The following is a 24,165-nucleotide window of genomic DNA, read 5'->3' as shown; positions in this document are numbered from 1 at the left end:
AAACATTTTGTAATCCAATTCAAGCACATTATTTCGCCAACCATTTTAAATATAGCAAATAAATGTATATTTATATGTATAATAAATCAGTGTTTATTTATACATTTGGAGCAATTTAATCTCCTATATTTATATATATATATATATATAAATGACTGTAGGTTAAGCTTTCAAAACTGTCAGTTTGATTGACAGATGAACTACTGGTGATGAATTTAATGCCGACACGCAACTGTTTTTCCCCTCACAGAATCCCAAATATGAGCTTGTCTCCCCCAGGAAACTGTCCAAAGAGCGGCTACTGTAAGTTCCTCTGTTCCAGATTTACTCAGTGTTGTTGCGGTACGGTGATCAGTCACATCTGACTCAGAAGTCACGTCCCCTTGCTTTATGACTCTCCTTTTCTAAATGACCAGTGCTGAACTTGAACACGGCCAGGTTTATAAGAATCTGGGATAATGTGAGAATGGTCAAATGTGTCATTTTATTGTTTCTATTCCCCAGTGAATAATACACGAAAAAAGCCAAGTTTCTTAGAGCTACATGTGAACACTTCCATTCAAAAGTTTGCGCTCGATAAGATTTATTACTGCTTTTGAAAGAATTTAATGCATTTTTGCTGAATAAAAGTATTAATTTCTTAATTTCTTCAAAAAAAAAAAGAAATCTTACTGACCCCAAACTTTTGAATAGTACTGTGTGTGTAAACAGAAAAAAAGCATTTATACCAGTATTGAAATGTTAAACCTTTTTAGTGCTGGGCAATGATTAATCACGATTAATCGCATCCAAAATAAACGTTTGTTTACATACTATATGTGTGTGTGTACTGTGTATAATTATTTTTTATATATAAATACACACACATATGCATGTATATATTTATGAAAAATGTAAATTTATATATAAAATATTTAATAATTTTGTATAAATAAATATACAGTATATACATTAAGGTGGCCCTTATTTTTCAAGTTTTGATTTATAATTGTCTGACCCCCTCAAGTTGTTCCAATACATGAAAAAATAATTCAGGCAAAATATGAGCTCATTTGAACAATATTTAGAGGTGGCTCGATGACGTTGAAATCTTGTATAATCAGTTATTATGCTCAATTTGTGATAATTACCACTTGCCTATTTTTATCTAAACTATTTAAATTACATACTTGCTTATTTAATGGCAATTCTGAATTTACACCTATTTTGCACAAAATATATTCTATGCATTTCTTGCAGAAGCATAAACTGTGTTAACGACGGGCTAACGAAGCCACTTTCACAGAAATGCGTGGTGTTAAGAAACTCTGAACTATTGACTTTGAACTGTGCAAACTTAGTCCAGGCAAAGTAGCGTTTTACGACAGACTAACTGTAAAATAATTTTTTGCAGCTTAGATCATTTCTATGAGGTGTCCAGAACAACATACTAAGTCCTAAGCAATCCTAGTTGAGGAAATATGTTAAATTCTCATCAATCTGAGATGTTTGCCAATAAGGCCAGGCAACAATACACCCCAATGGGGCTATTTTTTCCTTTACTCCTATCAAAATGAAACTTTACACATTGAAAGTACCCACGAAAAGTAAATTTTTTTGTATTACAAGTTTCTTTGAAAATTTATTTTAATATGCAAATGAGCTATACACTAATCGAATATGCCCAAAATACACCCAAATAGGCTTATTTTTTTCCTTTACTCCTACCACAATAAAACTTTACATAGTAAAAGTATACATGAAAAGTAACTTTATTTGTATTACAAGTTTCTTTTGAAATGAATTTGAATATGCACATGAGTGCCACACTTATTGAATATGTCCTAATTTGCATATAGGCAGAAACACCCATTCATATGTATGACAAATACATCGTCCCAATCTTCATCCAATCATCTTACTGCCAATGGGTGAGGGCAATGCTGCTTTTAGACTGGCCTCTAACCTGAAAACTGCCTGGCTTGGTAGTACCTGCCAGGGGTATAACCTCCACTGGTATACTGTAGTCTTCAGGGTCGGTAACAACAGGTAACAACAACATGGGGAGGTTTCTTTTTGATTTTATTTTAGTTTTTTTCTTTAACTAACCTAGATATTGCTGTTGCTAGCTTCTCATAACAATGCAAAGCTACTTTACAAACGGTAGAAGAAGGTAGAAGCATATCAACGCCTGGTGTGAAATACTTGCTTACTACAAAAAGAGAAGCAGTTTTGGTGTCTGGCAAAATTATTTTAAAGAGCTGTAATGTCTGGAAAGTGTGTCTATCTGGTTTTTCATCTGTCTTCTGTGTGAGAGTGAATCGTTTAGTTGGTAAGAATGACTTCTGCCTGTAATCTCGTAATCTTACCAACAATACCAATCATTTGTAAATCTACCAGCCCAAAATTTAATCTCACCACGTTACTAATGACTAAGATGGCTATTCTGACTTTCTTCTGATGTTATCTGTGGGGGAATGTCATTAGGTAAGGCTTGTTCGCAAAAAAAAAAAAAAAAAAAAGAAGATTTTAGAAAGCAACTGGAGGCAAGATTGTGCAATCAATTCTTAAGGTCAATCTAAGTCTTTTTGTGGCAAGTGACCCAGGTAAGTGTGGCAAGTGACTTAGTGTGTTTATTCATAGGTTAACTTACTGAATGGACATGAATGTGTTAGTTGTTTGGCCCCTGTTTTTTCTACTTGTGACTTTATGGTTTCTTGGCCATAAGTCAATTGGGCCTAGTGTTGAGCTCATTTGCATTTTTAAAATAGATTTTTCAAAGAAACTTGTAAAACAAAAATGTTACTTTTCATGTATACTTTCACTGTGTAAAGTTTTATTGTGGTAGAAGTAAAGGAAAAAATTAAGCCTATGCGGGTGTATTTTGGGTAGCCTATATTCGATTAGTGTATAGCTCATTTGCATATTCAAATTCATTTTCAAAGAAACTTGTAATACAAACAAATTAACTCTTCATGGGTACTTTCATTGTGTAAAGTTTCATTTTGATAGGAGTAAAGGGAAAAAATAACCCCATTGGGGTGTATTGTTGTCTGGCCCTTGGCACACATCTCAGATTGATGAGAATTTAACATATTTCCTCAACTAGGATTTCTTAGGACTTTTAGTATGTTGTTCTGGACACCTCATAGAAATGATCTAAGCTGCAAAAAATTATTTTACAATTAGTTCTATTTTTGGCTCCAAAATTAGTTACTTTGCCTGGACTAAATGTGAAAAGATGCGTATCATCAGTTATCTTACAATAGTCAAATGTATGTTGTGTAAGATATATTTGGTTAAATAATTAATAAAGTACTCACATTGAACTGTGATCAAGTAATAGGCTATGTGATTTGATGCATTCTGAAAACTGTGTGTATTGAATACAATGCTCAATGCTATGAAGAATTTTGCTGACTTGTAGAATTGCCTACAAAAACAGCGAACTTTGATGTGCTTGAGCTACCTCTAAATATTAATATTTTTGCCCCATTTTTTTTCTGGGGTGTTTTTAGCATAAATGGAACAAATCTAGCGGGTCAGGCTGCAGAAAAACGGAAAAAAAATTTTTTCGTACATTTAAGGGCCACCCTAATATACATGCAAATATTTCTTAAAATATGTGTATTTATATATACAAAATAATTAAACAGTACACACATATATTATGTAAACAAACTTTTATTTTGGATGCGATTGATCGCGATTAATCATTCTGCATTGAATTGTGATGAAAGGAAACTGAGAACTGCATAGGCTGTACACTAGGACCAGTGCTAACACGAGTTAACTCTACATGAGGAAACGCTGCAGATTGACTGGTTTGACACTATTGTTCTCCCAGTGATGTTCCTGTTGTTCTGCTGTAGGCTAAAGCTGGATGCTGAGGGTGTGTATGAGTGTTCAGACACTGGGCTGGTGTTCGAGGTCTCCCAGCGCGTCAGCATCACATACTGCGTTCTCTCCTGGAGCAAGTTTAGCACGTACTTGACCGGATCATGGAAATTTGCCGGACCCATTTTTGATGTGGAATGCGATCCATCCATTCTCAAATCCGTCCAGTTCCCACACTCACTGTGTCTGGCAGGTACAGAGATATCAAGTCAAGTCAGCTGTATTTATATAGCCTATTTTATATACTGTATATATGTGTGTGTATAGTGAAAAATAATTGCCAGTGAATTAAATTCTGCTGCTGTCAATATCAAATCAAATCAACTTTTATTTATATAGCACAGTAAAAGCAACAGTAGTTGGCCATTGTGCTGTATGACAGGATAAATATTTAAAAAAAAACAAAAAAAACCAAGAAAGGCCGCAAAACAAATGATAAAGGGAGTTTACATCAAAACCACCAATCACCAAAACATTCAACATTAAAAAATCAAGGACAGCTGTAAGCCTGTGAAAAGAGGAAGGTTTTAAGGATAGAGGAAGACTATTCCACAATTTTGGACCAACATCAGACATTATTGATCTAGCAGAGTTATTTAATTTCTAAAAGGTCAGAGAGATATTTTGGAGCTAATATGTTCATGGCTTTAAAAACAAAAAGCAGGATTTTAAAATCAATTCTGTAACAAACCGGCAGCCAGTGCAGCGAATGTAGTGTTGGGAAAATGTTATCACATTTCCTGGTAAGCATAATAATAAGCAATTATTCAGCTCAATTCTGTTTCTCATCTGATAGTGTCAGTACAGGTAGATGAATATTAAGTGTGTAAATATCAGGTGACAGAATGGAGAAAGAAAACGTGGGAGGATGTGTTCTCTGAGAGATTAACAGTAGGTTTAACAGTAGGACTTTCGGTTTTGTAAGTGCTCTTTGACATGATGGAAGAATGTTTATTTGTCACCATTCTCACGGTGTCTTCCTGTTCATGCGTCCGCCGCTCTCAGCAGATAAAGACAATGAGGTGAAGTTCAGCGTGCTCCACGTGAAGAACAGCCGTGGTCAGATCGAGCCCTCGGCCGATCACTCCGGGAGTCACGTCAAGTGGACCGTGTCTTCGCTGTCACCCGTGGGTCCCATTGTTCAGACGTCTAAGTCAGCAGAGCATCATGGGGTCGTGCAGGTGTTCAAAGAGGTGGGCCATGAAAACTCCTTCTCCTTCAGAGTTTACCTGGCTGGAAACAACTGCTCTGACATCAAGGTGAGGAACCCAGAGGGCTTCTGCTTTCACCAAACTATGACGAGTCCAACGCCGTTTCCAGAGCATGGCCGACTGGCCGTATTCTCGGTAACCCTGCGATGTAAGCTTTTGGTAATCGCTATATTTAGATGTGATTTTAGGCTTAAACTAGAGCAAGGCGGCGCTGTGCACAGGGACCAGTGGCAGTGACGTCAGTTTCGGTTCTGCATCTCTGCCGCTCTGTGGTGTTGGACTGAAGCGGGTGGCTTTGTGTTCATGTGTAATAGTTTCATCATCTGATAAATAATCCCTGCCCGGATTTCAGCATCCTGCTTTCAGTTTTCACAGTATCTGACACTTCCCATGACTACAACTAGAGCTTGAATGAAACTCATGGAACGTCTTTCTAAATTATTTAAATATTAGGGAAGAACAAAACACTAAACTTAAGGCCAAAAAAGACAAACTACAGTTACTGGTTTTATTTTACTATGCACAAATGCCTAGAATGCAAAGTTCTCTCTTGTTTTTGCTTGTGTTCAGAATTTCTTTGATTGACAGTCTGGCCAAAAATGATGTCCACTTAATTTGACAAATAAAGCAATTGACTCCAAGCTTAACTACGCAATATTGTTACAAAATGTTTAAGACATTTTTAATCATATATTAATGATTTCCTAGGCTGGACATCACTTTTGGCACTACTGTATATAATTTATGATCTGTCCAAACAATGTCACTTCCCAAGTGTCTCAATTTAAGGAATGCTCATTTTTTATAGGTAGAAAACATCTCAAGTTGTGAGTGCAACCCAGTTCCCTGAGAAAGGGAACGAAACGCTGCATCTTGGTGTTCATGCTGTGGGGTGCCAGTGTCTGAAGCACATGCAAACACATGCCAGTGTTCATTGGCTGACAGAGTGCCCATGAATATTAAAGGACGCTAAGTCACACGGTATACACTCTTTTGTTTGAAGGAGAAGTGCAGGTGTGCTCTGAAGCATGGCCACGAGAGACAGCTTCTCATTCCTCTTCTCAGAGAACAGGGTTGCTTTTGCAACCTGAGACGTTCCCTTTCAAAGTGGAACTCCGACTTTGCGTCTTGGCATTGACGCTTTGGGGAATGCAATACCCACTATGCCATGCTGGAGGAAATTCCTGGCTTACTAGGCTGTATGCATGCACAAACAGAGAGGGCATAGCACTTAAATGACTTAAATGATCCAACACAGAGTCAGAAAGAGCATCCTATGCGACTTATGCAAGAGATGCACAGAGGCCCTGCTCCCTAAATCCAGTATCCACAGGTCAAGTCACCTTTATTTATATAGCGCTTTTTACAATACAGATTCTTTCAAAGCAGCTTTACAGTGATAACAGGAAAATAATGCAACAAAGTTCGTTTCTAGAAGAAAATAGCATCACATTCTTGCTTAAGTTTTGTTGTAAAAAAGTTATTAATTTAGTTCACATATATATATATATATAGCCACTCTGGAGAAAACCGTGATGTCATTGTCCAGCTCAGTTCAGTTCTCATATAATGGTGTCAATGCAGGCAGATCAATAATATTGTTGAATATTAAATGAAATGTCCCCAACTAAGCAAGCCAAAAACCAAAGGCGAAAAAGGCAACAGTGGCGAGGAACCAAAACTCCATCAGTGACAGAATGGAGAAAATTTACCTTGGGAGAACCCAGGCTCAGTCGCTCAGTTCTCCTCTGGCCAACGAGCGAACAGTGTATGCTAATGATTCAGGCAGCATTACAGGTCAGAGGTCAGATCAGTATCAGAAAATTGAGAATATTATCCAGTTCCATCTGGTTTAAGATCAGAGTCATCACGCCGGTATGGAGACGGGTTTGTTGAGGATCAGTGCCGATGGCTGTCGTGTCGATGAGAGTCTAGCTGACACAATCTCTGCTGTCACTTCAGGGATGCGTTGTGGTCGTGTCTAGGCGCAGGTCCTCCATCTGATCTCTGGATCCGGCTCAGATCCGGCTGACTACATCATGTGTTGTGGTCGTGTCTAGGCGCAGGTCCACCATCTGATCTGGATACGGCCCGGATCCGACAGACTACATGTGTTGTGGTCGTGTCTAGGCGCTGGTCCTCCATCTGATCTGGATACGGCCAGACACTAAGGGAATATTCTCCATAACTTCTGACCTCAGATGAGGGAAGTCCAGGTTTAGACAGCCCCATTCTGGCCACCAGACAGCTAAAACCACAGGAGCAAAGCTATAAGGGGAATACACAACACAGCATCAGCTAAGCTATGCTAGGCCTGAGAGGCTCATAGGGAACAGTTTACCAAAGCATGCGAGGCCAAACCTAGCAGTCAGTACCTATAGCTACAACTTAGTATCACCACTATCCAAGCGGAAGCATATGTCCCAACCACAACAAAATCATAGAGCAAGGAGGTAATGACACCATGGACCAGGCTCTCTACCCCAAGGGAATCTTAGGGGAACTTAAGCCCTACTTAAAACCCCAATTACAAAAAGTGGCACCTAAGGTAATGGGTGCGGTCCACCCATAATCCTTATTTCCAAGCTCATACCCTGACTAAGGTAAAGAGCACTCTAGAGAAAATGATCAATCGTTTCGCTAGAAAAGACCCATATTTCTCGACTGGGATCGTGTCGAGACTTTGGAGCTGCGTTGAGACGGACATTTGAACCTTCTTTGAACATTGGTATAGTTGGTTGCCATTGAAGTCCATTCTGTGTAGAAAAATCCTGGAATGTTTTCCTCAAAAACCTTCATTTCTTTTTGACTGAAGATAGAAAGACATGGATATCTTGAATGACATCGGGGGTGAGTAAATTATCAGCAAAAAATGTTTTGAAAGTGAACTAATCTTTAAACCGGGGCATCCTCACAAATCACTGCTTAATCACGCATATAGTTTGACTACATGGGAGACACTATACGAGCTGCATACAGATTCCTTCATGATCTCGACACCTCAATTTGGAGATCTAGGAGGAATAAAAAGGCTCACAGACTTATATGCAGGACAGCGGAGGAGGCGGATTATAAATCACACCCACCTCAACTCTCTCTCCATATCCAATTCCTCAAAACTAGACACGCCATATTATTATGCTCTCCGCCAGGTCGGAAGTGCCCACAGAGCGGATCTCCCAGACAACATGAGAGCAATGGTGTTTGCTAATTCTTCCAATCCAAGTTAGAGATTTCTTAGAGCAAGTTTCCGAAAAACAAAAAATGGGATTTGAGAGCAATGGAGCTATCAGGAGAAGTCAAGAAGGGGGAAAACTCCCATCAGACTCCTCCGCTCCACCTACAATCCTCACGATTGCCTCGGCAGCCGTGGGACCCGATCCATGAGGTGCAGACGCTCGACTCTCATCTTTCAGGAGAGAATCAAGCATGGGTGGAGATCATCACAGTGAATGCAGTCAGCTCCCTCGAGAGCAGAACACGTTCCTTGCAAATGCTTGAGTCTCAGCGCTGTAAGAAAGTCAAGCAAGAACAGAGATTACTTTTGCAAATGCCTTGCCATGAGTGCCTCCAACTCCCTCGAGAGACGAAAGTGCAAACGCTAGATTTATCCCCCAAGAGAGAATCAAGCAGGAACAAAAGCTTGAATGCATCACAATGAGCACATCCATCCAACAGATTCTCATCTTACATGCGCATACAAACAAAACCGGCACATGAAAGAAAGTTCAGTTTGGTGCCTGCACACTGTCCATCTCAGTTGAATAGTTATTGTGTTTATCTTTAATAATTACTGAACTTTATATGAGTTAGGATGGTAGTTTTTGTTGTGGAATAAATTGGAATTGAAAATTGTGAAACGTCATAGATATCTAACATTTGGGTGATCACAATACAAAGTTACATGGGTAAAAAACAATGAAAACAAAGATTAGTGTTGAGCCCAGATGTTTCTGTAAAAACTATTACAGTAGTTATAAATATCAGGTTGTCACTTAATTTGCTGATTCTGAGGTCAAGAACGCATTTCATATTAAAGGTTTATTTAACATACCCTGTTCATGGAAAGTGTTATCTTTACAGTAAAATCTGTGAGCTGCACTTGATGATAAATATCACTCAAAAAATGACTCAAATGACTGTTTTTGGACAGAAGAAATTACAGCACCTGACTCAGAGCTAAATTTCCAGGTTAGGTACTCACCAATGTGGCCCAGGCCAAATTTTTTGAATGGACCAGACGTTCCTGAAATGCTTACTAAATGTCATTAATTAACATTCCCTGATGTGTGTCTTTGCGCAGGGGTTTCTCTCTGTCTTCTGCTGTGGTTTTAATCATCAAATTCACACGTGAAACAACTTCCTGTGGTCTGTGCACCCACAGAGCGGTTTCAGTTTCAGTCAGTCAGTCAAAAGAGCTTTGCTTGACCTTCAAGGAAAAGTTCAGCAAGAACTGAAAAATTCATTTAGTCATTTACAGGATTCACACAAATGAATATGACTTTCTTTCTTCTAAGAATATCCAGGTGTCCAGGCCTGTTCATTTGATAAAAGCAAATGGGGACTGGGTCAGTCAAGCAAAAAAAAAAAAAGCTTCATAAAGTATTATGAAAAGTTACTTTACTTCAATTTTGTTCTGATTTTAGAGGCCTTTTCCACAAAGTATAGTAATCAAAAGGGATGTCCGTCCTATGAAAATTCAAATATTCTAAAAAAAAATATTAATTTTTTTTTTTTTTGTAAGCATATTGCATAGTTATGCTTTGAGTAAATAGTTGTTTGTGTATGTGTGTGATAATGAAATGAAACATACCCCCCCTCCAAAACAAAATTAAAAAAATTGTCCACGCTTTCATACAAAGAAATTATGAACACTTGCACAAACAAGAGAGAACCAATGAAATATTGGTAACACTTTACAATAAGGTTCATTAGTTAACATTAGTTAACTACCTTAGTTAACATGAATTAAGAATGAAAAATGCTCCTACAGCATTTATTAATCTTAGTTAATATTAATTTCAACATTTACTAATACATTATCAAAATCAAAGGTTGTATTTGTTAACATTAGTTAATGCACTGAACTAACATGAACAAACAATCAACAGCTGTATTTTATTAACTAACATTAACAAAGATTAATAAATACAGTAACACATGTATTGCTCATTGTTAGTTCATGTTAGTTAATACATGAACTAATGTTAACTAATTAACCTTATTAATTAATGTGTTACCGAAAAATGAATAACTGATTGTGTACAGTATGCTTTTTCTTGTGAGCTTTTTCTTTTTTTTTGCATAGTAAAATAAATCCTGTATCTGCATTTATCCTTTTTTACCAAATAACTAAGTCAGATAAATACCTTAAACTAGTTAAGTGTTTTGTTCTTCCCTAATGTTTAAAATCTTAAAAAAATTCTCCTCATATTTTGATGGTTTAACTGTTAAACACAGTCCACTCAGATGGCAGAGCGCATCGCTTCTGTCCGGTTAAAAACACTTCTTCAAACATTCATTTGACAAGATCACTCTTTTTCTCTTAAAAAATATTCTAAAAGTAATGGAAAATAACATATACAACAAACAGAATCCTATCAGTCCACATCGCAATATTTTAATTGGACTTGCATGGATCTGCATCTTGGCTGGAACGTTCGATTGGTATCTCATGAACAGTACTCAAATGGTTCCAGTCTTTCTCATCCAACAGAAGTTGTTCTGATAGGTTAGGTACTCACCTCAATTGTGGAGTACCCCAGGGGTCGATTCTGGCACCCATACTGTTCTCATTGTACATGCTACCCCTAGTTTCAATTATGAGTAGATTTGGTGTGTTATGCGGATGACACCCACCTCTACATACCTATAAAACATAAAGATAACTCTGCATATAAGAGATTACAAGACTCTCTTCACGAACTCAAGCTGTGGCTCACTAACAATTTCATGTTGCTAAATGATGATAAAACCCAAATTATCCAATTTGGTCCAAATACACCTTACCTCCGACGTTAAAAACGTAGGATTTTATCTCGACGGTAGTCTCAATTTAATCAAACAAATCGATGCCACAGTCAGCGCCAGTTTTTACCACTTACGCCGGTTAGCCAAAGTCAGAGCATTTGTAAACAGGGATAGCTTTGAAACAGTCTTTCACGCTTTTATTTCAACACGACTCGACTACTGTAACCCATTATATGTCGGGTTACCTCTCTCTTCCATCTCTCGTCTCCAAATGGTCCGAAACGAGATCACATCACCCCCAATCCTACGTTCTCTCCATTGGTATAAAAATGTGTTCTATAAATAAAATTTGATTTCATTTGATTTCATTTGATACATGTTTTTAATCAGACAGAAACAAAATATTGATTACAACAATATTTAAAACATTAAATAAGACTGCATTGCTCAATTGTGGATCAATCACAAACTTAGGGCAAACCCTAATGTCAAGTCAGCTTTATTTCTATAACGATTGTTTCAAAGCAGCTTTACAGTGATAAACCGGAAAATAGTGTTACTGTAGAAAAATGAGCTATAAGCAGCTCTACGACAACAATAGACAACGCAGTTAAATGTTGATTCAGTTCAGTTCAATAACAGCGACCAAGAATGTATTCAGCAAGAATCATAGTACGGCAGAAACCTTGATGTATTTGTTTGGTTTCGTCAAAATGTGAGCGATCCTGTAACCCTGAGTTTGCTGAAGGTGTCTGTCTTTCGCCGTATGTAAAAGACTGTCATTGCTGCAGGACATCAGGAGGGCCGTCCGGCGGGCCAACAACTGTAAGAACAACAAGAGGTATATTCATGTAGACAAGCCGCCCACGTGCATGCTGGAGGAGAACAGAAAGTACCGTCTGATCAGCGAGCCCATGGGTCACATCACACCCGAGGTAAGGGGAAGGGTAGGCCGGTGATCCCAGCACACTCAGCAGCGCAGGCTTTGAGGAGAGCTGTGTGTGTGTGTGTGTGTGTGTGTGCAGGACATGCTCTTCACACCTGTCATCGTGGAGGTGAAGGGATACTTCGAGGTCTTCTTTGAGGAGAGTCCTCCTTTCAAACTGTCCTTGACAGACGCCGACTCGGGACAAACCGTGTGGACCGCGACCATCAGAGAGGGTACGGCTTCAGGAACACACACACACACACACACCAGTGGCTCTTTTCACACAGCTTGCTGCCAAAACGTCTTTTTTTATATAACTTTATTCAAGATGTTACTCCTGACCTTACAGAAATCATATTTTCCCACCTCGAGCCTGAAGCATCAGGCCAAACCTCCCCAATACTCAACCAGTTTAATGTTACGTGTTAAACTCTCAGCTAAAATGTGATATTATTCACCCCATATCAGTAAGTTTAGAATGAGGACACAAAGTGTGGTAGTATCACTCAGTGCCTTAAGGCCCTTTCACACCGGATGCGTAACAAAAAAGTGAATAGTTAGTGTGCGAATAGTTCACGTCAAAACTGTGTGACGTCTGTGACGTTCAGAGCTTCAACATTCCCAAACTTTCGCGCCGACAGCTGAGAAAACATGGACACACTTCATCATCATCATCATCCAGTGAAGACGAGCTCATTTTCTTTAAAAGACAGAAAAGAAGGTTTTGGGTGCAGCCAATCCTAAAGAACAGAGAGTCTGAAGGGGAGTATGCTAATGTCCACTTTTAGTCTCCTTTTCCTCTCTCCTCTCTCTCTCACAGGTGTCCCTGAGGTTTCTCCACAGTTTTTTTGCGTCTTCAACTAAACACAGTGCGTTTTGTAATGTCAACACACATTACATGTAACACACGAAGTAACAAGTTAAAATCATTCGACTACAAACTGTAGATATCACACAAAGAATGTATAGTATACTAAAAGCAGCCCTAAATAGTCTCACTACATTTTGTTACATGTTCAAAGTAATCACGGTCTCTATCTCTATCTTTGACGATAATAGTGTTAGCTTTCTATCCCAAATGTAGTTTATCCTGCTAGCCTACACAGCACAGGACTATACAACGACTAACACTATCACACAACACACTCACAGTCGTGATAACCGAGTTGGTTGGCAATGCTACGCCACACATTGTCTTTCAAATCGTTGTCCTTGTAGTTTGTGATTGGCTGAAGCCTTTTCTGTCGCCGCAAAAGTAAAAAAAAAAATCGACATTGAAGCGAAAACAATAAAAGTCGTTTTTCCGCCTCAGCACATTTGTGTTCGGTGTGGAAGCACTCATTACACAAACAGCTGATCAAAACATAAAACCAGCGCGCAAATTATTAGTGTGTCAAAATCGCGTCCAGTGTGAAAGGACCTTTATAATAAATCCTTTGCAAAAATGACTTATTACAGCCTCAACTCATGATGTTACGGACAATGCAATCATGAAGTCACACTGCTAAAGACTTACTTTTGTGTCAACCACGTAGTCAAAGGTATTATTTTCATGTGTCTCCCTTAAATATGAAGTCAGAAAGATGCTATTATGTCAAACGAGGGAAACAGCACAGGGATGAACAGAGCACAGGTACAAAGACAAATTCTGTATTTGCTCAGAAAAAAAAGTGTTGTATTCTACAGTAAACCTCCTGAGAATGACCCTTGACCCCCCTGTGTGTGTGTGTGTGTGTATATGTGACTGTAAAGAAGACTAAATCTTATGTTAAATCTTTTACAGGAGACTGTGTACATCATCTAGACGAAAACCCCAGAAAGCCAGTGAAAGGTATGGCGTGTGAACGTGTGTTTTTAGCACTTGTGGTTCCATCGTCCTGGAGTCGGTGGGTTATTTGAATCCACCGAATCCACTTTTGCTAATTTAACGACGGGAAAAATGGTCGGCGCTCCCGGCGCATGGTCTAAAAGGGTCGTCCCTATTCTCTTAATGAGTAATGGGTGTGTTTTGGGATTTACGTGTGTTAAACCAATCAGAGTCTCATCTCCCATTCCCTTTAAATGGCAGTTGCGCTCGCGCCATGGAGGATTCGCTATTTACATGACGGAATTTGATAGTGGAAAGACCAAACGCGTCTCCAGAGTGCAAACAGATCTGCTCGTGCGCAAGCAGAACATCTACGGGACAAGCCGGATTCACCATATCTTTATGCACACAATAATAATCTTTTAATATTTAGCATGTTTGTGTGCTGCTGTGCTTCCCTGTGTGTTTGATAAGCAGAGTGTGGACCCGCCTATTGGCGCACATTACTAACACGCTCACTAAATAACAAAAACATACTGCGCCATTGACTTTAGAGCAGGTTTCAGTCGGTCAATGGCTCAGTCTATTTCTGTTCCTCAACATAACAACAGTCTAACAATGCGCCAGAACACACTCCTCGTTCACAGACCAGCAGCCCATGGGTGAACAGATGGGTGCAAATGCATTTGCTATTTAAACAATGTGGCGCAGGATATGAAAATGATAATTGCGTCGGGCTGAAACTAGCAAAACACACTTGCGTCGCGCTTGACGCTGCATTGCGCCGGGTGTATGATAGGGCCCTTAGTGTCATCAGGCTAAACAGGAAAACTCATCTACTCACTAGTCTGCTTTTACAGCCTTGTTGTGTTTATATTTGCACTCTATCAAACTCTTCAAACAAGGATAAAAATTAAAGACTGAAAGAGTTGTTGAACTCTTTCCCTGCCATTGACAAAAAGTTTTCACTGTTATACGGTAGGCGGGGCGCTAGTACACATCTAATGAAAGAGTACAGCATCTCCTGATATCAACACAGGAGAAGAAGATGCAAAAACAAGCGGCATCATATGTAATCATATGCATGTGTAAAATAACGTGATCATCAACATTAAACAGCATATAAATCTAATCTGCCTAAAGTTACTGAATGAAATGTCGACTCCGGACTGAAACTCTGAGGGTGTTGATGGACTCGATCTAAAACATCTGTGTTTCATCATCTCTGAATCTGATCCACATGTAGTCTTTGACAAAAACATGATTTTCTCAGCTTTTTGCTCAAAATGTTGCTTTTTTAGTGAAACTTATCCACATTCAAGTGTTGATAATAAAAGAATGCATGAAGCTAGAATGAAATGTTATTGTTTTGGCTCTGTTCTTTTGATATATTGCATGTTCAGATATTCATGCAACAAATTATTCTGGGGGCCATGAAACTTTTGTGAAAATGGTCGAAAACACTGGCTGGCAACTTGTTTTGTTTAAAACCACAGGTGGGGAAAGAGTTGTTGTGGAATATGCAGTCAGTATTACGTGTTCTCGCCCTCTTTAGGCCGGAAGAGACCCATCAGCACGTCAGACGAGGATCTCTGCAACAAACCCAATAAGAAACCTCGTGGCATCGACGAGTCCGGTAGGTGGCAAACGCGACTCTCCTCACTGTGTCAGTCCTGCTGTGTGTTGACCGGCGCTCCGCTGTGTGTCCAGACTGTGCCGGGACGGCCCCGGCCCCGGGCCTGACGGACCAGCAGCTGATGCAGGTGGCCAAGCGCATGGGCAAGGAGTGGAAGATCGTGGCCATCTGCTACCTGGGCCTCAGCAAGCAGGACCTGGAGGAGATGGAGTCCGCGGAGGAGGACGTGACCATGCTGAAGTTCAACATGCTGGAGCGCTGGAAGAGACGGCAACCCAAGGGGAACGCCGGGATTCAGGAACTACTCAAGAGTCTGAAGGACAACGATGACGTGCCTAACGAGGTCATCACTGTGCTGGAGGGTGGGTGACGGGATCTCCTGTGTTTCAGTGTGGAACCACACACAGCAACATGATATCGGCCCAGATCCGGCCCACATCCGGTACACATGGATTCCACACGGCTCGGATGTGGGCCGGATCTGAGCCGACACTATGTAGCTGTCATCGCAGTCAGTGCGACAGGCAGTGTTGAGGGTTTTGAGGTGTTTCATAGGGGTGCAGCGGATCGCAGTTGATCATGACCCGTACGGATCGAAATCTAACCGTCATAGAGTGAAAGTTCATCATTTGGACACGTTTTGTCTTGCCAAAATTACACATTCAAACAATTTTAAACGCGGAAGAAGAGGCGAAAATCGGGACTCGCGTGTTATCTGTGCGTAGAGAGAGAGAGAGAGAGCGAGAGAGAGCGAGAGAGAGAGAGAGAGAGTGAGAGAGCGAGAGAGAGTGAGTGAGAGAGAGAGAGAGAGAGAGAGAGAGAGAGAGAGTGAGAGAGAGAGTGAGAGAGAGAGAGAGAGAGAGAGTGAGAGAGCGAGAGAGAGTGAGAGAGCGAGAGAGAGTGAGAGAGAGAGAGAGAGAGAGAGAGAGAGAGAGAGAGAGAGAGAGAGAGTGAGAGAGAGAGAAAGAGAGAGAGAGAGAGAGAGAGAGAGAGTGAGAGAGAGAGAGAGAGTGAGAGAGCGAGAGAGAGAGAGAAAGAGAGAGAGTGAGAGAGACTTTTTGACTTTAACAATCACTTTAATACAAAAGTTAAAAATTATTTTTTCCTTCCTTTTTCTTCTATTCTAAACAATTATACAGACAATAAGACATCACAAAAACAAGACAAACCAAAAACAACAACAACAACAAAAAAAACCTAACAAAAAATTAAATTTCCATCGTAATCAACATCACAAATACATTGATTCACACCCCACTTATATTTAAACGTTTCAATGTCATTAACCAATTTGTAATAAGTGTACTCAATTTTTAATCGTGACCTTATTAACCCACTTAGGACAGATTCAACATCACAAGACTCATTACCATTCATTTTTTCTTTCCGTGACACCCAAATAGCCATTTTAGCTTGTCCACATAAAAAGTTCATTAAGACATGGGCCTCTTTTTTACTCTTTTTATACTTCGGACCATATATGAAAACCATAGGTGAGAAGACTTCTCCCAAGGTCTGACACCACCCTTCTATTATTGGTAACAACTGTTGTAATCTAGTACAGTCTAAAAATAAATGAAAAACAGTTTCTGGTATCCCACAGAAAGGACATCCCTCCCTCACCTGTGGATCAAGACGTGCTCTGTGTCTGTTCGTAGCTATTATACCATGCACTAACCTCCACTGAAGATCTCCAGCCCGTTTTTCAATAGGAGGTTTGTACAAGGTCCTCCAGCTGCCCTTGGGGGAGGCACCTACTCCAAACACCTCTTGCCATTTAGACTCTTTTAAACTCATAAGAGCCTGAAAATGCAGTATCTTGACACACAATGTGTACAATGATTTTTTATCCGTTTTGCTGAAAAGTCCCAACTGAGGTGTCTTAAAAGTTAATAGTACACCCTCAGTTTCTTCCCAGCTTCCAGTCTCAGCTGCAATGTTCACTTCTGGAAAATCACATATATTCAGTTCTCCATTATACGTTTCTAAGGAGAGTCTGTAACTCTGTGGCAAAAACTCAACTATCCGAGTCAAAATTTTCTTTGCCACTCGAATAGATCTTATGTCCATTTTTTCAGCAAAAATCTCAGCTGATATCCATTCACCTTCAGGTATTAAGTGTCCAATTTTTGTAATTTTTGCAGCCCACAGACTTTTCCTGAGTGATAGGTCTTTTAAAATGTCCAGATTCAATGCAGAGTTAAAAAGCAATGGTTCTTCTTTCTGCCACAAACTTTGTGCATTGCTTGACTCCCGAGAAATCTTAAAAAGTGTCCATGCTTTTAGGAGTGATCTGTAAAAAGATGTTAATCCTGCAAGATCCAACCTATTTATGTCCATCAGGAACAAATGGCGATCTAGTCCCATGTTCCCTGCTTTCCTCAATAGGATGCACGCTATCCCAGCCCAGCTCACGTCCTTCCCATAGAGGAGTCTCTGAGCCACTTGAAGCCTGAAAGTCTTTAGTCTGGATCTGATGTCCACTAGGCCTTGTCCTCCTTCCTGTCTGGGCAGAGACAACACCGGAGCCTTCAGCCAATGCTGCCCCGACCAGAAAAAATCCACCAGACATCTCTGAATTTGTCTCACAAGTTCTTCTGGAGGTTCAAGGATCATCATTCTGTGCCAAAGGGAAGAGGCTACAAGGTTGTTACATATCAGCACCCTTCCCCTGTAGGACAGCTGGGGCAGCAACCATTTCCAATGAGACAACCGCGCACGTACTTTCTCCAACAGGCCCTCCCAATTTTGCTTTCTATATTCAATTGTCCCCAAAAAAACTCCCAGATATTTAAAACCTGCCCTTCCCCATTGTAGACCACCAGGAAGTGGTGGACTATTTTCAATTTGGCCACACCACACAGCATCGCTTTTACACCAGTTAACTCTGGCAGATGATGCCTTTCCATAACATTCTAGAGCATGCTTTACCACATCAACATCTCTATCTCCCCTAATTAAAACTGTTATATCATCTGCATATGCAGATAATTTGACAGATTGCTGGGAGTTTTGAAAGTTAATCTGTAGACCTGCTAAGTTTTTCCTTAATTTACATAACAGCGGTTCTATAATTATGCTATAAAGTTGGCCCGAAAGGGGACAGCCCTGTCTAATTCCCCTCTGTACCTTCACAGGGATGCTTAGGCCACCAGCCATTTTTATCATACATGTGGCTTCAGTGTACAATAACCGTATCATTGAAATAAAATTATCACCAAAACCAAAGGCCTTTAAAGCATCAAAGAGAAAAATGTGATCCACCCGATCGAAAGCTTTCTCTTGGTCTAATGATAAAAACCCCATTTCAATCTTGTTATCAAAAGCATAGTCATACACGTCTCTCACTAAACTGTAGATTATCTACCATAGATCGATCTTTTATGCAGTAAGATTGATCTTCATGTATGATTTCATGCAGTACATTACTTAATCTTGTGGCCAAACATTTGGAAATGATTTTATAATCCGAACACAAAACTGCCACAGGCCTCCAGTTCTTTAAGAGTGTTAGATCTCCCTTCTTAGGGAGTAGTGTGAGCACTGCACGCTGAAAGCTCGTCGGAAGAATTCTTTCAGTGACACTTTTTTGCAGAACTTCAAAGTAATCATGACCAATAACATTCCAGAAAGCCTTATAGAAATCAGCAGACAGTCCATCTATCCCGGGTGCACGACCTACAGAGAGCCCCATAACAGCAGCCTTGACTTCTTCATAGGTGAGTTCGGTCTCTAAAAAAAGTTTATGCTTCGGGGTTAAAACCGGAAGGTCAAAAAGCAGTTCTTTTCTACATTGTTCTTCTGATTCCTCAGAGGTGTATAAACTTGAATAGAAATCCACAGCAATTTTTCGCATCTCTGTTTGATCAGAAATATCTTGACCATTAGAGTCTTTTAAACAGTACATCAATTTTTCTTGTCCTTTTTTACGCTCTAGATTGAAAAAAAAAGAAGTAGGAGCATCCATATCTCTTGTTGTTACAAAACGACTCCTTACAAGAGCACCCTTCACTCTTTCATTTAAAATTGAGCTCAACAGGTTATTCTTTTCAGTCCACATATCTTTCAGGTTTACAGAGTCATTTGTAATCATACTTTGCTCAATACCAATAATTTCTTTTTCAAGACATTCCAAAGACTTTTTTATACAAAATGAAGAATGTGATAAATATTGCTGGCAAAAATTCCTTATTTGTACCTTCCCGATTTCCCACCATTGAATGCAATTTTCATAACAATTCTTCTCACTCTTCCAAGACTCCCAAAAAGACTTAAAATTGTCCAAAAAAAAAGTATCTTCTAATAATTTATTATTAAAATGCCAATAATAACTTTTATGCATTTTTTTTAATAAAGTACACTCAATAGTGACGAATTTATGATCAGACATTGAAGTGGGAAAAATAGTTGCATTTGTAACTCTATTCCTCATGTTACGTGACGTATAAAGTCTATCCAACCGTGCAGCAGAAACCGTCTCATTACTAATCTTCACCCATGTATACTGACGCGTTAACAGATTATACTCTCTCCATACATCAGATAGGTTTAGATTTTTAATCACATTGGCTAAGCACAATGCACTCCTTAAATGAGGTTCCTCACCGTTCCTGTCCTTTGTAAAATCCAATGTACAATTGAAATCTCCCCCTAAGATAATGAGATCTCCTTCATGTTGTTGTCTTAAAAAAAACTCTAATTTATTGAACAATTGTATTCTCTCTGCACCTATGTTTGGAGCATAAATATTCACAAAAAGAAAAAAAAGATTACTAATTTCTGCCCTCACAATCAGCAATCTCCCTGGAACAACTTCATTTTTTGACAAGATTTTCACTTTAACTACAGGGGAAAAAATGACTGCCACTCCAGCACTCAAATTGGACCCATGACTAAGAACTTTCTCTCCTTCCCACCATAGGCCCCATTCAGCCTCATTACTTTGATCACTGTGAGTCTCCTGTAACAAGACCACACCTATATCTTTCAAACGTATAATCTCTGAAAGTAACCTATTCTTTCTCCCATCTCTCATCCCATTAACATTTAGAGATCCCACCTGCAAAACTTCCATGAGAAAGAGAGAGAGAAAGAAAGAAAAAGTACAGAAAAAAAAGGATTTAGCAGTTCTCATTATTATTGCGTTTTGCCTTTCCCCTCGTTATACGTTCCTTCCCGGTTTGTTTTCCTTGTCTAATAACAGTTATGTGCTTTTTTAACCGAAACCTCTTTTGCTGTGAAAGTTCTTCAATGCTATTTGTTTTCCTTGCCCATACAACAGAGGCAATAAACTTTTCAAGATCTGGGAAAAAGTCACTGACTTCTACACCTGTTTTTCCTTTTGTTTCATCTAAAAAAGAATTGATCTGTTCAAGAGTATACATATCTTTTTCAGCCACTTTTGCCATATCAGATGTATCGGACCACTGCTCTTCATTTCTCAAACTAGCATCAGTACATTGGGACATTTCATCTAACTCATCAGTCATATTTTCTTCAGAAACACCTACTGGTATTTCTTTGAGTTCACACAATTCTTCATCACATCCCTGACCTTCACTGTCATCAGTTACATCAGTTATATTCTCAGCAACGCAAACCAGCTTCTCCATACCACCAGTATTTAAATGAACATCACTCACCTCTTCTGAGGCTGCTTTCACCTGTGTCTCCGTTCTCTGTTCTGTATCCTGCTGATATTGTTTCGCATTATTAACATCTCCACGCGATGTAGATGGCCTCTGATCGTCTTTATGTGGGCATGTAAAACGTTTGTGTCCTAGGTCACCACAGTCAAAGCACTTCAGATTTTCAGTGCTTGCGTAAATCATGTACGAGTTCTCTCCTTGATTAACTCGGAACGAAACTTCCAAAGTACGCTCCGGCGAAGTCAAAAACATAAAAACTTGGCGGCGAAAAGACGTGACGTGTTTAAGCGCGATGTTTTTACAGCCTAAAGGAATCATTCTCACTGGACTTGCTATTTTTCCGAATCTTAGCAACTCTTTCGTTATGACATCATTACTAATAAAAGGTGGGACATTCGAAATCGTTATTTTTGTTGCTGGAGCGGATAGTGGATTAATCGGGACAAACATTTCCTTTATCCATATTCCGCTCACAGTCAACTGATTTATTAGCGTTTCAGATCTCAAAAAAACAACAACCGCTTTGTTCATGCGTGAAGCTGAAACTATGTTTTCAAAACCTACTTTTTCTCCAACAACTACAAGTAGTTCCTCTATTGTCACACCGGGCTCTGGTACACACCTGCACCCATTTCGGAGTGATAAATTAGGTGACGTTTGCCCGGGAATTGACGCCATCCCGGCGTCTAAAATTCCACGGGCACGCGATGAAAAACTATCCTTAATTTAAGTAAAAAAATAACGAGGGGTAAGGCAAAAAAACAAAACAAAAAAAAGAAATACAAAAAGAAAAGAAACATATAGGCTTAAGATAAATTAAGGCTTTTCACAAACGCTCTCAGAGCCGCAATCAGTCTCCACGCAAACACTCCCAACAGTCACACCGGAAGAGAGAGAGAGAGTGAGAGTGAGAGAGAGAGAGAGAGAGACGTGTTTTAGTCAGCTCTCGAACACTGAATTGATTCCTCTTTCGCATTTCCTTGACCTTGAACGGACACATACACACAAAATGATGTCAAAATACCCGTCTCCGCAAGTATTCTCTCGGTGTTGTCATAAGTGAACAGTTAAGAAAGAAATATTATATTTATATAAAGAATATACGGATATTCTAAATTCGGCCTATGCATTCAGTCTTAAAGTGACAGCAGCCTAACACTCTTGCTGTTGTCTGTGTAGTTTAGAGAAGACTGTACTCTGGCTCATTTTGTTATGACAAAGTTCTCCATGTCCACGTATATTGGAGTCCTCGGATGAAGGAACTAAAAAAAGACTTTTGTGTTCATTTGTTCATCCAAACACTGAGCAGATGCCATGCTTCGCTCGTTTGCAAGCCATGATGTCTCGCGAGGAAAAACCAATATCGCACTCGCTCGCACAGCTCATTCTCTCATGGGCGGGCAAAGCAGAGAAAGGTGAGGTGGCCTTTCCCCGTATTGTGACGTATAGGGAAGATTCCAGATTGGTCTGAGCTTTCGTTTTCCTGCAAGGCGGATCGGGATACCTAGGGCTTGGCTTACACCTGTGCCATCTCCAGCCACTGGGGGGCCATAGGCAGGCTAGGGGAACTATGAGGAAAACCTCACGTGAAATCTTCATGCCATGGGACCTTTAATAAAACAACAAAATACAGCTTCAACAAAGATCAAACTATATTTAATTTCTACACTGAACAAATAGTGTTATTTTACATTTAGGCTTAATTCTTCATTTCTGTACCGGAGTATTACTGTTAGACTGTAACTTTAACTGAACTTCATCAGTCTGGCTAGCAGTCTCTGATGTGGTATAGAAGAGCCTCAGGTGAGCTGTAAGTGATAAAGGTCATGGAGAGATGCTGAAACACAACTAAAGCACAGGGATGAGGAGAGCGTTCTGCTGGCCGGTGCGGGAATCAAAGCCACTTCCTCAAATGTGGCGTTCGGTCATGTGACGCCTGTGGGTTTAGTAATCGCTATTCCTGTTTAAGGCAAGACACCACTAGCAGAAACACTGTTGTTTTAGACACTGGACAATTTTGAGATCATATTTGTGGAAAGAAAACATGTTTATTTCATTGCGATTTACCTATTTATTTATTTATTTATTTATTTATTTGTGTCTGTGGATTTCAATTACAATACAGATGCTGAGTTTCTACGGTTATCATTAGTTCATGTATTAACTAACAATGAGCAATACATTTGTTACAGTATTTATTCATCTTTGTTAATGTTAGTTAATATAAATCCAGCTATATTAGCTATGTTAGTTCTCAGTGCATTAACTAATGTTAACAACCTTTGATTGTAATAATATATTAGTAAATGTTGAAATTAATATTAACTAAGACTGATAAATGCTGTAAGTATTGTTCATTCTTAGTTCATGTTAACTAATGAACCTTATTGTAAAGTGTTACCCTTTTTTCCCACAGAAACACACACACACACACACACACACACACACCAAACTTTACTTTAGATAACCTTTACAAAACTTTTACTAGACTTTAGATATCCCTAGCTATATTCTGAAGGTTTGTTCATATATCATTTCATAGAACCTTTTATTCCCAAAAACATGGTGGACATGTGCTGTATTTTATTTTTAATTTTCTGACTGTTTACAGTATTTTCTGAAAAAGTCCCTCAGTAAAAACCTTTAACTCTCAACATGTCAGCAAAATCAAACGAAAAAAGTGACTTTATCCAGTGTTCAGATTTCTGTTCTGGAAATGTGTCTAACTGCATATTGAATTAGAAATGACCTCATTTGCACATTTAAACACCATTTCAGTAAACTTGCGATACAAAAATAGTTTTACTGTCCTGTGATGAATCAGCCAGGGAAGTATCTGTCGTCTGAAACACACTCTTCTTCTGTGCTGCTTAAAAACACTTTAATGTCTTTGTGAAGTGTCTGGATGAGTGCGGTATCTCCAGAATCATGAGCCAGTTACAGATACTACAGTAAAACAGTGATCATGTTAGATTATGGCGATGATTTGAAAAGCTTCGTAAGGGAAAACTAGTATTTGTTTGCACTAATGTTTGGATGTGAATGTGCTGTTTTCCAGAGATGCTACGCAACAGCTCGTGACGTGTGTG

General features: G+C 39.4%; 1 protein-coding gene across 4 annotated transcripts in view; it reads left to right on the top strand.

Annotated features, from left to right (window-relative positions):
• LOC307166926 (NACHT, LRR and PYD domains-containing protein 1a allele 5) overlaps window positions 1–24,165 on the top strand; it is a 104,823-nt gene that overhangs the window by 80,186 nt on the left and 472 nt on the right. For 2 of the 4 annotated variants that reach the window (XM_079885702.1, XM_079885699.1), the window contains 9 exons: window positions 251–303; window positions 3,852–4,069; window positions 4,882–5,135; window positions 11,849–11,992; window positions 12,083–12,218; window positions 13,769–13,816; window positions 15,348–15,428; window positions 15,503–15,790; window positions 24,135–24,165. The exon at window positions 24,135–24,165 is cut by the window's right edge and continues 472 nt beyond it. In XM_079885702.1, coding sequence (XP_079741828.1) covers window positions 251–303; window positions 3,852–4,069; window positions 4,882–5,135; window positions 11,849–11,992; window positions 12,083–12,218; window positions 13,769–13,816; window positions 15,348–15,428; window positions 15,503–15,790; window positions 24,135–24,157 — 1,245 coding nt within the window. In that variant the 3' untranslated portion in view covers window positions 24,158–24,165. The remainder of the gene's footprint in view (window positions 1–250; window positions 304–3,851; window positions 4,070–4,881; window positions 5,136–11,848; window positions 11,993–12,082; window positions 12,219–13,768; window positions 13,817–15,347; window positions 15,429–15,502; window positions 15,791–24,134) is intronic. The other 2 variants (XM_079885700.1, XM_079885701.1) reach the window with 1 other exon arrangement.

The sequence above is a fragment of the Squalius cephalus genome (assembly GCF_949319135.1).
Source record: "Squalius cephalus genome assembly, chromosome: 11".
Classification (NCBI taxonomy): Eukaryota; Metazoa; Chordata; class Actinopteri; order Cypriniformes; family Leuciscidae; genus Squalius; species Squalius cephalus.
Note: the sequence above shows the minus strand (reverse complement) of the source record. Positions and strands in the feature narration are given on the sequence as shown.